The sequence below is a fragment of the Somniosus microcephalus genome, chromosome 2, assembly GCF_052327205.1.
Source record: "Somniosus microcephalus isolate GS21.2 chromosome 2, FLI_Smic_1.0, whole genome shotgun sequence".
NCBI classification, from domain to species: domain Eukaryota; kingdom Metazoa; phylum Chordata; class Chondrichthyes; order Squaliformes; family Somniosidae; genus Somniosus; species Somniosus microcephalus.
Window position 1 is genome coordinate 338,089,341 of NC_140988.1, and position 13,129 is coordinate 338,102,469.

The 13,129-nt window shown below is 47.0% G+C and overlaps 1 protein-coding gene across 9 annotated transcripts in view; it reads right to left on the bottom strand.

Annotated features, from left to right (window-relative positions):
* Positions 1-13,129, bottom strand: part of fgfr3 (fibroblast growth factor receptor 3) — a 346,406-nt gene that overhangs the window by 85,231 nt on the left and 248,046 nt on the right. For all 9 annotated transcript variants that reach the window (XM_085975421.1, XM_085975422.1, XM_085975423.1 and 6 more), the window contains one exon: positions 6,202-6,471. In XM_085975421.1, the coding sequence (XP_085831547.1) occupies positions 6,202-6,471 (270 nt within the window). The remainder of the gene's footprint in view (positions 1-6,201; positions 6,472-13,129) is intronic.

Genomic DNA, 13,129 nt, shown 5'->3' on the forward strand with positions numbered 1-13,129 from the left:
CGAGCCTGTTCCGCCATTTAATGAGATCATGGCTGATCATCCAAATTCAGTACCCTGTCCCGAATTTGGATGAAAGAGAGGATCACAAGGGCCATTCTTCTTCTAAAATAAAGGTTTGCATTTATATAGCACCTTTCATGACCTCAGGGTATCACAAAGCATTTTACACCAATTAAGTTCCTTTGAGGTGTAGTCACTCCTGTAATGTGGGAAACGTGGCAGCCAATTTGCGCACAGCAAGCTCCCATAAACAGCAATGTGATAATGACCAGATAATCTTTTTTTAATGATGTTGAGGGATAAATATTGGCCAGGATCCTGGGAACACTCCCCTACTCTTCTTCGGAATAGTGCCATGGCATTGTTTACGTGCACCTGAGAGTTTAACATCTCAAGCAAAAGACGGCATTTCCGACAGTGCAGCACTCCCTCAGCACTGCACTGGAGTGTCAGCCTAGGTTCCTTAACAAGAACAATTTTATGGGCAAGTGCGAAAACACATTCAGTTAGTTAACTGCCTCTCCTAGCCCTAACTGTTCCTCTCTGTATTCACCTTCCTTTTTAAGATTCAATTAAAGGGACATTATCATTCCATTAGGAAGTGAGGAGTTTTGGCAAAATTACCGATAAGTGATTGAGGACATTACAAAGCAGCAGCCTGCAATTCTGGCAGAATCTTTTCAATACACTGATTTTTTGAAGAGTCGAGAGAGGAAGATGATTACAGATGAGGAAGGCCATTCATAATTCATCCATCCATAAGGACACCTAAAGTCCACCCAACGCAGCATCCAATTGGTTGTTAAATGAATCCAGGGTTTTCACCTCCACTTCTCTACCTGGAGGTCCACTCAGGTCTATTGATCACTACGTGTGTGTGTGTGTGTGTGTGTGTGTGTGGAAAAAAAACCTTCCTGAGTGATCCTAAATCTACCCTTTACTGTTTAGAACCTATTATTTCTTTGTCCTCATTTCAGAATTTATTTCAAGTAATTTTTCGTCAACTATCTTATGTACTTGTCTATCACTGCTCAAACACCTCCTTTCCAGGCTGAAAAGAATATGTTTCTCCAGTCATTTCTCAAACCTTTGACATGAGGGATCAAAGCTCTTCATGCTTTTTCACTGCAAAGCCTCCAGTGCTTGAAAGTCTCCCCAGTGTCTCAGTGACCATGGCAAGCTCAGTTTTTATCATGTTGGAAGCAGGCTATTTGGTTACGATAAGAATTCCTTGCTTGCATGCTGCAAATTCCTAAAGATATCCCTTTAAGCCTAACTAGACCCACAAAGATTCCTTATAGTTAAATGTTGCTCCAGTGAGTAGCTGAGCCATCCAGAGTAACAAAAGACTTGCATTTATATAGCGCCTTTCACGACCACTGGACGTCTCAAAGTGCTTTACAGTTAATGAAGTATTATTTGAAGAGGAGTCACTGGTGTAATGTAGGAAACGTGGCAGCCAATTTGCACACAGCAAGCTCCCACAAACAGCAATGTGATAATGACCAGATAATCTGTTTTAGTGATGTTGATTGAGGGATAAATATTGGCCAGGACATCGGGGATAACTCCCCTGCTCTTCTTCGAAATAGTGCCGTGGGATCTTTTACGTCCACCCGAGAGAGCAGACGGGGCCTCGGTTTAACGTCTCATCCGAAAGAATGTCCCTGTTCTGTGCTGACACAGTCGGTCTCCGCCGGGGTGGCAGTAAAGGCCCTCGCCATTCCTGGGTGAGCGAAGGCAAAACTGGCTCGGGTTCCCACTCCCGATTGCTATCCAATGGCTCCAGCTGGAAATGAATGTGTGTCAATGTTGAATGGGGGCAGGTTAGGACTCGACTGTGCGCCCTCAACTTCATTAATACAACAATAATGCTGCTTTAGTCAGCCAAATCTCAATGGCAAGACTCACGAGTGGAAAACTATCATTTGTGTGAAGCAAAGAAAGGCAAGGGGTGTCGATGGAACCATTGTCCCAGCAAAGACTCAAAGAGGAAGGAATGAGGTAAAATTGGGAGGAAAAAATTGGGCAAAAATGATGTAATCTATTTGTGCACATACACTTTTATGGACCAACACTGGAAGCCCCACTGAGCAAACACATTCACTCTTCCTATACCTAAAGATCACATCATACACAGACAAATCAAAAATTACCGTTCATCATTTTAAAATTTGCACCAACTTGGTCAGAACCTACGTTCATGGGCTACCAGTCCCAGAGGCTTGTAGCTGTTTTTGATACAATGTTGTTGAATCCATCCATGGCCTCGCCCCAAGGTACCTCTGCAGCCTCCTGTTCTAGCCTGTGCCCTTTGATTCTCTCTGACGCCATCCTCCTATGCTTCACTCCACCATTTGTAACGTAGCCTTCAGCCATTTCGGCCCTACTCTCTGGAACTTCCTTTCCTGTGTGAATGCGCTTTAAATACTCTCACCTCACTTTTAAAAGTCTCCTCAAAGCCCTCCTGACCGGGCTTTTGGTCATCTCTCCTAAATCGTCTGCTACCGCTCAGCATCATTCTCCTCTCGGAGAAACTTCATGTTTATGGTCATCAAAGGTGTTGTACAGAATGCAAGATTTTGTTGTTGCTGATTCATAAGGGGTCATTTTCAACTTTGCCGCCTGGCCAGTAACCTGACGGAACGGATCACCCGCCCGCTATAGAACCTGCCAGTTGTGCGTTCCATTGATTTCAACAGAATGAAAATCAGATGGCTTCTAGAACAGGTGGGTGATCCACTCTGCCAAGTTACTGGCAATTCGGCCAAGTTGAAAATGACGCCCCCCCCCCCCACCGAGAACCAAGCTTACAACAACACTGTCCATTTCCAGAGCCCAAATTTCATGAGAGAGTTATTAAAGCTCAGGAGGTTGTGGTAGAAACCTTGTGGTTTTAGACTGTAGAGTGACATTAGACGTCACACTTTTCCCAAAGGCCTTTCCTTTTGTAAAATAAAATTTCTAGGTAAGTTGTTACTTGTTTCAACTTTAGGTCTTTCTTTCCTAGACGGTTTCCTACATTAGAACAGTGACTACATTACAAAAGTACTTCTCTGGCGATATAGCGCTTTGGGTTCTCCTGAGGTCATGAAAGGCGCTGTATAAATGCAAGTTCTTTCTAACTGACCTAATTGAATGGCGGAACGGGCTTGAGGGGCTGAATGGTCTACTCCTGTTCCGATGTTCCTTTCTTTCTTTGCCAGTATCACCTAGATTACGAGAACAAATTAAAATAAAAAAAGAAATGGAACTGCCACAGTGGGACTAGTGACTGCTTTGCGGAACACCTCCGTTCAGTCCGTATGGGTGACCCTGAGCTTCCGGTCGCCTGTCACTTTAACTTTCCACTCCACTCCCACTCTGACCTCTCAGTCCTCGGCCACTTACACTGTTCCAATGAAGCTCAACGTAAGCTCGGGGAACAGCACCTCATCTTTCGATTAGGCACTTTACAGCCTTCTGGACTCAACATCGAGTTCAACAATTTCAGACTATAACCTCTGCCCCTATCTTTTTTTCCCATTTTTTTCCCTCTCTCACATGGCAGCTGTCAATCATTCTGCCATCACCATTTACACTTCATCTATAGTCATCTTTTGTTTCTTAACTTGTCCCATTACCATCTCCTTTTGTCTTGCACCATCATCCCTTTTGTCTCTTAATCTCTCCTGCCTTCCATCCTATCACAGACCTTCCCTTTTATTCTTTCCTCCCCTCCCCTCCCCTCTTTCCCTGCCCCTATACTTGCTTAAAAACCTGTTTCATCTCCAACTTTTCCAGTTCTGGCGAAGGGTCATCGACCTGAAACGTTAACTGTTTCTCTCTCCACAGATGCTGCCTGACCTGATGAGTATTTCCAGCATTTTCTGTTTTTATTTAAGGTATGTTATTGGGACAGAGCAGGAGCTTTACTCGTGATCCTGTCCATACTATTCTTGATGTAGGATCATGTTGACACTGACACTTGTGAACAACTATTGTGGGAAAGAAAATCTCTCCCCCCCCCCCCCAGACATCTTTCACCCTAATGAAATACAAATATTCACCCCCTCCCCACCAAAATCAAAGATAGCCTTTCTTGATGACTCAGCTAATTATGACAGTGACTGACAGGACTAGACAGACTAGATGCAGGAAGGATGTTTTCGATGGCGGGGGAGTCCAGAACCAGGGGTCACAGTCTAAGGATAAGGGGTAGGCCATTTAGGACAGAGATGAGGAGGAATTTCTTCACCCAGAGAGTGGTGAACCTGTGGAATTCTCTACCACAGAAGGCAGTAGAAGCCAATTCATTAAATATATTCAAGAAGGAGTTGGATATATTTCTTAAGGCTAAAGGGATCCAGGGGTATGGGGCGAAAGCAGGGACCAGGTACTGAAATTGGATGATCAGCCATGATCGCATTGAATGGCGGAGCAGGCTCGAGGGGCCAAATGGCCTACTCCTGCTCCTATCTTCTATGTTTCTATGTTAAGCTGTGCCAGGTTTGATTCCAAGGGTTCGCTTGCGATGGTGGCACTACAAGAAAACTCAGTTAAGGAGGAGATAATTGTCTCCATTTCTGATAGCTATTCCAGCAGGCCTGGTTGTAAGCGAGTAGCTGAGACAAACAAACTATGACGTGAGTGCAACATATGGGCTATGATTGAGGACAGGATCCAGCTCTGCTGTTTAATCCTTTGTGGTCGAATAGCCTACCAGCACTCATGAATATTAGCCACTTGCATACAAACCGAGGGTTGAATGGTGCCAGCTGAATTGTATCCCAGCAAGGAGGGGGGAAGGGAAGAAAACTGGTGTGGAAAAGAAAGTTTATTTCTTTAGTAAATTCTTGTTAAATATTTTTGCAGAGCAAGTAGCTTTTACAAATGAACGTTAAGACTTACCATGAAGCTTTTTGCCTGCACTTCTCAACATGACCCTGTTTGCAGTGACACTCTCCCTGCCCTCAAGTGTCTATTCTTGACAGTGCTCATTGTTGATTAGATAAATGCTTTCCAAGGTATTTGATTACAAAATAATATGGCCTTTTAGTGATTTCTTCATCTTTGCCTGACAACATCTGATGTAAAGCTGCAATGTACACCTCCCCGGGGTGCGAGTGCTTACTGCTTAGGCTAATGCACTCTTACAAATGATCTGGGGGCAGTGACCAAGGCCTTGCCAATGTTGAGAGATAGAAGCACCCTTGAGATACGCTCTCACTTTTTTTGTCCCTCATAAGAATTGCCTTTTTGCACATAACGTTTGGGGAGAAAGGAACATTTCAAACTTTGTTTTTTCTTATTTTCAGGTCTTGAAGATTATTTGAAATGACCTGAATGAAACATGAGGCCACACCACTTGAATGTTATGCAAATATTTCAATAACTAATAGGTGAAAGTGGAGCCTTTGCAGTTTGGCTCACTTCAAGTCCTAACATTTCTCTGTACTTTCTTTCTTTTACTTTCCAGTATAATGACATCTGCATAATAAATACTGCAGGTAAGTAATCCTGAGAGATGTGGGGTTTTTTTCCATACAAGAAAAAGTTGCATTCAACTTTTTCCGCTAGAAAGTTCGGGCTGCCGCTGGAATATGGTTCCACCAGCGTCGGCAGCCATACTATCTCACCCAAGTAGCCACTTTTCAAGTCTGATGCTGGTCTCAGCTGACATTTGCACACCTTTTTTTTCTCTTTTATTCATTCCTGAGATTTGGGCATCGCAGGCAAGGCCAACATTTATTGCCCATCCCTAGAGTGGCTTGCTAGGCCACTTCAGAGGACAGTTAAGAGTCAACCATGTTGGTGTGGGACTGGAGTCACATATAGGCCAGACTGGGTAAGGACGGCAGGTTTCTTTTCCGTTGGGGTTTTCACCACAATTCTACAGTTTCACAGTTCAGTTTCCAGATTCTCAAACGGCTGTGGTGGGATTTGAACTCATGTCTGCCGGATTATTAGTCTCGGCCTCTGGAATAAGTAGACCGGTAACTTAACCACTGCACCACCGTACCCAGCGACTGTCTTTATTCTTCCTAACCCAGAGGTGCTGAGGCTAACTGTAACCTCCAATGGGCTAGCTGCCTTTGTAGAGATTAGCTAACTCGGCATAGAATCGGAGTCCTATTGGTCTGTATTGCTCAGTACTACCACAGGGCAATGCATTTAGCACCTACACAGTCAGACAGCTGTGATTTGATAGTTAACACTCACCTGTGACTTTTATTGTGAAGTTGCTCAGAATCTCATTGGTGCCCCAGAGTTTGCAGGAATAAACCCCAGCGTCATCGTATGAAACGTTGATAATTTTCAGCACTTTCTTTCCTACTTGAGTTCTGTTGTTGGACAGAATTCTAAGTCCATCTTTTAACCATACCATAGCCAGCGAGGAACCTTGAGAATTGCACGACAGATCCAGGGTATCTCCATTGCCGAGAATGAACTCCTCTAGAACGGTGCGCTGGCTTCCCAAAGATTCTGTTCCTGAGGAGAAAGTGACACGGTTTTTAAAAGCTAGTTTGATGAAACGTTTTAACTTTCTCATTTGTTTCCGTTTGTTTCATCTCTAACGTTATCCCTTCCCCCAACATCCACCCTGGTCTCAGCGAATCACCTTCCCAGGCTCCACAAGTGCCGCTCCTGGGTCAACTGCCAGAGACCCTATCCCACACCGCTTTCCACCTTTCTTACAAGGTGAGCTGGCTGACACATTACCCCTCAGGAAGACACTAAGGGCCGGGAATCACGTGCGAGACTGGAGTTGGAACTTGGGTCCTAGAACTCTAGTGTTGTGAGATCCCAGTGCAGGAGTCCATGCCAGGTTTTCACCCGTAATAAAGCAAAACTGATACCCGGATTGTGCTGAATCCGCTTCATTTATCATGCAGACGGAATTTGTCAACAACGGGGAGCCATGTGTGTGTGAGGTTTGCACATGTGCAGTTGCTTGGTCGCGAACATGACTCTAATGCCCCTTGACGTGCTGCTGGCAGAACTATTTGTACTGGCTGCTGCCTGTAGTTTGGCACAGAAGCCAGATTCCTGGAGGATTTGCAGACACGGTGACTGCCCCCAGAGTTTCTGCCAGTGAAGGTAACCCTGTGGTATAAATGGGCCATTAACTGGCAATGTAAAAGTAACGATCTCCAGCTAACCTCCCAGCATACTTCTAGTTATTTTCACAAATCGTACACAAGATGTATTTCAGTGTTTGCCCCATCACTATCATATACATCCAGTCATAACTCACGCCTCGTTTTCCTTCCATTCACGCAGTGAACAATTAAGAGTCACGCACTGCAGCGAGAAGTTACTGGGGGGTGATATTCCAACAACAATATCATTGAAGTAGTACCTTTAATGCAGAAAATCATCCCAAGGCACTTTACAGGAGTGACTAAGACCTTGGCCAATGAGATGGCTCTTAAGGAGGGTCTTAAAGGAGGAGAAGGGAGGTGCAGAGGCGGAGAGGTTTAGTGAGAGAATTCCAGAGCTTGGAGCTTAGATGGCTGAAGGCACAGCTGCCAATGGTGGGGCGAAAGGAGAGAAAGAATGGTCAAGAGGCCAGAGTTGGAGGAAAGCAGAGCTTCCGCGGGACTGTAGGGCTGGAGAGGGTTACAGAGATAGGGTGGGGCGAGGCCATAAAGCGAGGGTGAGAATTTTAATTTTGAGGCGTTCAGGGACCGGGAACCAATGTGGGTCAGCGAGCATTTTCTGTTTACACTACACATGAAAAATCCTTTCTTACTTGATTCAATATCTTTGGGGGTCAAGGGGATATTAAGTGGGGGAAACAAAGAACAGTATACTCGTGAGGGGAAAGCATCAGTTACATTTACAGTACTTTTAATAGCAAAATAATCAACAGATCCTTTAGGAAACACATCTGCTGAGCCACAGAGCGGTCCGTCCGTTAATCCTATGCTTTACAATAGCTGATGAGCAGCAACCAATTTGTTTTAGCGACTAGAGATTTGGATTTTTTAAATGAATGTTGATTTGCTGCGATGAACAGTTGGCTGGTGCATGTCTCATGAATCTGGAAGGCTGCTCATCGCGAGCTCCCATTATGCTGATTAGTCTCCTTTGTTACAGTACATCACCGTGCGAGACTGCGCATAGCAACCGTAACCCACCCACCCAACTAGGCCACGAGTGGATACCATCCACACTAAAGTAACTCAAGTACCTAACTGTGGAACAGAATTAATAGCATCCAGTGGTACCAATATATACTGCTTTAACTTGGGATTGGTGTGGGGGGGAGGAGAGGCTGAAAAATGGCACAAGAAGAAACTTAAGCCATTATATGTGTTTAAGTAACACTAAATAGTTAGAAGGAAAACAGCTATGGGTACATCTGTCAACATGTAATCACTGAGCTGTATATTTTGGCCCATATGCTCGTACAGTCCAACAACTCAGGAATATGCCTAGACAAAGGAAAACAAATAAAACAGAGAGGTAACATAAAGCAGCCTTTCATTCAGGCACAATCTCCTATACATAGCAAACACCGTGCCGTTGCATTTTGTATGTATTTTCTTAACAGCAATATGTGCCGTCTTGAAAGGCTGTAATTCTGTTCGGCGAGGAATGCTCAAATATTTTTTATTTACCGGAATACCGGTATATTAGAAAAACAATTTTTTTTTAATTTCAAATGAGTCCTCTTAATCCCGACACGCAGCTGAAGCAGCCCACCAGCCTGTGCCCAGGATCATTAGTCATTCTGACAGACATTGGCACAGCCAGTGGTTGGAGGAAACGCAAATGATTCCATCTTGCACCATACAAATCTGTGCAATCACACACAGTATGACAGCGGTTTATGTGTGTGAAAAGGGAAGACAGGGAGATGGTGTGGGGAAGGCGTCCTATCGAGGACTGGAATCTTAAGTCGCTGAGGCCACATTTTTCTTGTGCTTGTTCCAGTTTCCTCAGCTGTTTTGGTGAACAGCATGTACTTTTGGCTCGTTTTGTTCTGTACAAAGGTTCATTGATTTCCCCCCGCCACCCCGTCCTCCCTTTCGCTGTTGACTTTGATAAATGCTATTGTTATGTTGGTGATATAAGCCCAGGAGAGTTGGCCCAGCTCTGTGTGATCAGCCAAACATGAACCTGGGAGCTGGCTCAACTTGATAAACATGCTGCTCCCTTCTCCCAACCAATGGTAGTGTGGTAATACGGCCTCCTTTCATGTTGTCTTAATGGCGTGTACACATGGTCGGTCAAAATCACTGCCTAAATGTTATTGACATGTTTTGTCCCCCACAGATTTGATCATCGCACAGTTCAAGCTCATGTACTTCAGCTCCCTGATAGTTAAGTGGATAGAGGCCCTGCCTCGTGTGGAACTGTGCTTACTTACACACAAGGGATGTTCTTTGGTTCAGTCACTACTCTACTTGCTGCCCCTTGCAACATCATCCGAAAACACGTCAGTTTCCACATGTACGCTGACGACGCCCAGCTCTACCTCACCACCACCTCTCTCGACCCCTCCACTACATCTGACTTTTCAAGCTGCTTCTCCGACACTGGATGAGCAGAAATTGCCTCCAACTAAATATTGGGAAGACCGAAGCCATTGGCCCCGATTTTCGGGCAGCTGTCGGGCGGCTTTTCATGCGGCCGTGGTCCGAAAATCGCGGAAAAAGCGGGTCGGGACCCCCCCGCCTGATTCCCCGCCCCATCCGACTTTCGGACCGCCGTTTCCACGCGCCCCGCTTCAGTCCCGCCCGCCGCTGGCGGGACTGCTCGTCGGCACACTAATCACCAATGATCACCTTGTTAAGGACGATTTTCCCGTGCCGTTGCGACTTTGGGGCTTTCCCCACCTGAAACCCGCCTGCGGGGAACCCCGCCGGTGAGAGCTGGCGTGAAAACAGCTGGCTTGCTTGCTTACAGCAGCAGGTCGCTGAGGGCTGAAGATATTTAAAGAGGCAGCATTTGCAGGCTGCAGGACCTTGTTGATCAAGGCTTGGGGGAACTATTTGAAGCCTTAGGAGCAGCTGCAGAAAGTTGGAGCCTCACACGCTTCTTCAGTGTGAGCTCCTGGGAAGCCCCTCTCACCACCTTAACTCAGGATCTCCTCAACCGAGGCATCTGCTAGAAGCATGGGAGGCCTTTGGCACCTTCCCTTCCTGGCATTAGAGGATCTCCAACAGCAGAGGTGGCAGCAGCAGAACCAGGAACAGCAGGATGATTACCAGGAGCACAAGGCTGCTGCTCACTCACCTGAAGCTGCACAAGCCAGAAGGGGCCAGCGCTTGGAAGTGGCTTGAGAGCACCTTGCTGCGCTTTAGGGGGCCAGTGGGACCCATTTCTGCACTGGCAGTCCTACTCAGAAGGACTTCCATGAAGATCTGGTTTCTCTGTTCAACAGATGGCCAACGCTCCTCAAGAGATGTCATTTTCTTATGAGCACTCACCATGTTTTCCGTATGCTGGCGAGTTATCTCCTCCATGGAGGTTGCCAACCTTTCCATGGTGCTGCGTTCATGCACCAATGACTCCACAAAGGCTCTGCTCATGGTCGCTATGGACTCCTCCATTCGCTCCACACTCGCAGCGACCCTGGAGACAAAACCTGCCAGAGACTCCTGCATCTGTGCATGGAGATCCATCACCTCCTCTCTTGCGGATGGACCCAGAGGCAGAGGGTCGAGATGCAGCACAGCTGAGCTGAGCTGGCAGAGCCCTGCGCCCTCCGACGAGGACTCTCCACTGCTGTCCCTGTCTCCAGAATCTGCTGAGGCTCACTTGTCAGCTGTGAAACACCAGGTGACAACACTACTCTATGTCCCAAAGGTCCCCCCGAGGTGTGAGTGTCTGCGCTGGTGCTGGGTGCGCTTACTTCTGCTGACGATGCACCCTCAGAGGTTGGAGCTTCCTCTGAGGAGTCTGGCTGCACAGCCTCTTCCTCCTCCACAGTGAGGACGGGGGCTCTGGATGGAACTGTGGGGGAGTAAAGGAAGGAGTTAGAGATGTAATGCCAAGGTTCTTCTGGTGACTCCCAGCGAGTTGGCATCTGCTGACACCTGCATCCATGCAGCATTGGTCTCAGTGGGAGGCCTCTTCCTCCCTGACCTAGGGAAGAGGACCTTCCTGTGGGCCCTAACCCCATCCAATAATGCCTGCAGTGAAGCCTCGTCGAATTTGAAGGCAGCTCGGGGTCTGGCACTGGCCACAGCTGCTGCAGGCTCCTCTGCCATCCTGTATGGTTCATTTGGAAGCCTTCAGAGGATGCAGTGCTTGCCATGGACCTTGAAAGCACCACGAATGATGACATCATACTGTGGGGATTTCTGACTCGATTTAGACAATTAGCAAGGCTTCCCACATGCTGGGAATTAATTGGCCAATTGAGGGAAAATTGCGTGGGGCTGGCTGACACTTTTTTATGTGTGTCAGAAACCCCACATTCGGGGAAATCCGACCATTTCCCACACAAGCCGAAAATCGGGGCCATTGTCTTCATCCCCTGCCACAGACTCAGTTCCCTAGCCACCGACTCCAGCCCTCTCCCTAGCATCTGTCTGAGGCTGAACCAGACTGTTCTCAACCTTGGTGTCATATTTGACCCTGAAATGAGCTTCCAACGGCATATCCTCTTCGTCACCAAGAGCACCCATATATCGCCCGTCTCCACCTCCGCCTCAGCTCATCTGCTGCTGAAATCCTCATCCATGCTTTTGTTATCTCTGGTCTCGACTATTCCAATCCTCTCCAGGTCGGCTTCCCATCTTCTACCCTCTGTAAACATCAACTCACCTGAAGCTCTGCTGTCCGTTTCTGACTCGCACCAAGTCCCATTAACCCATCACCCCGTGCTCGCTGACCTACAGTGGTTCCTGGTCCAGCAACGCCTCAAATTTAAAATTCTCATCCTTGTGTTCAAATCCCTCCATGGCCTCACCCCTCCTTATCTCTGTAACCTCCTTCCAGCCCTACAACCCTCCAAGAACTCTTCATTTCTCCAAGTGCATCCCCGATTTCCTTCACCTCACCCTTGGCAACCGTGCCTTTAGCTGTCTAGGCCCTAAGCTCTGGAATTCTCTACCTCACTCTCCTCTTTTAAGACGCTCCTTAAAACTTGCCTCACCTGTCCTAATATCTCCGATGTGGCTCGGTGTCAAATTTTGTCTAATTCTTTATTTCTTTTTAGGCAGTCCCTCGGAACCGAGGATGACTTGCTTCCACATTAAAAATGAGTTCTCAGGTGACTGATGAGTCCAGTGCGGGACCTACAGTCTCTGTCACAGGTGGGGCAGACGGTGGTTGAAGGGGCGGGTGGGTGGGCTTCCGCTTGCTCCCGGCGAAGAGACTCGAGGTGTTCGGCGCCTTCCCGGATGCTTCTCCTCCACTTTGTGCGGTCTTGGGCCAGGGATTCCCAGGTGTCTAATTACGCTCCTGTGAAGTGCCGTGGGATGTTTCACTACGTTAAAGGTGCTATATAAATACAAGTTGTTGTTGTAGTCTGTGTTAATTTAGCTGATCTCAGGCAGGTGGCTGTTACAAATGGACTCAATGGCCTTGGTCTGGGGAGGAGGGGGCGGGGGGAAATGAACCAGGTCGCACACACTGCTGGATAGTGACCATATGGGCATTGGGCGAGACCGGAATCAGGCCCAGCTACGATTGCCCGCATTCAATGGAATGTCCTGTCGACACTCAGTGTGTGGACTCATCCATGAAGAATGGGCTGGTGGGGCGAGCTACTGGAGTGTGGATGGTGTTGCTGGATCTGTATCCCAGCATGAGTCGGAGCGTTGAGGAAAGAGGGGGAGTGTAGAAACCATTGTTCATAAAAAAAACCTCACTGTATCACAAAATGATGTGAAAAAGAGCTGCGGCTGGTCTTTGCTCTTCCTTTTCTGATTCAGGTTTTCAATGAATTGATCCGGTGGGGTTCCCGGAGTGTTTTTAAAAGCTTTTTAACAACAGCCTCTTTATTTGTTTAAGATCTGTTAGTCAAACACGTTGATTGTACTACTAAACCAGTGCCAGAACGAAGCTAGTACAGACTGTACTGCTGGCAGCATTCTCCACCCCACCCCACCCCCCAAAATCAGGCTAGTAAAACCAGGTGGAAGGGCTCAGCCTTTAAACGGGTGATGTGGGTATCAAACCTTCTTCT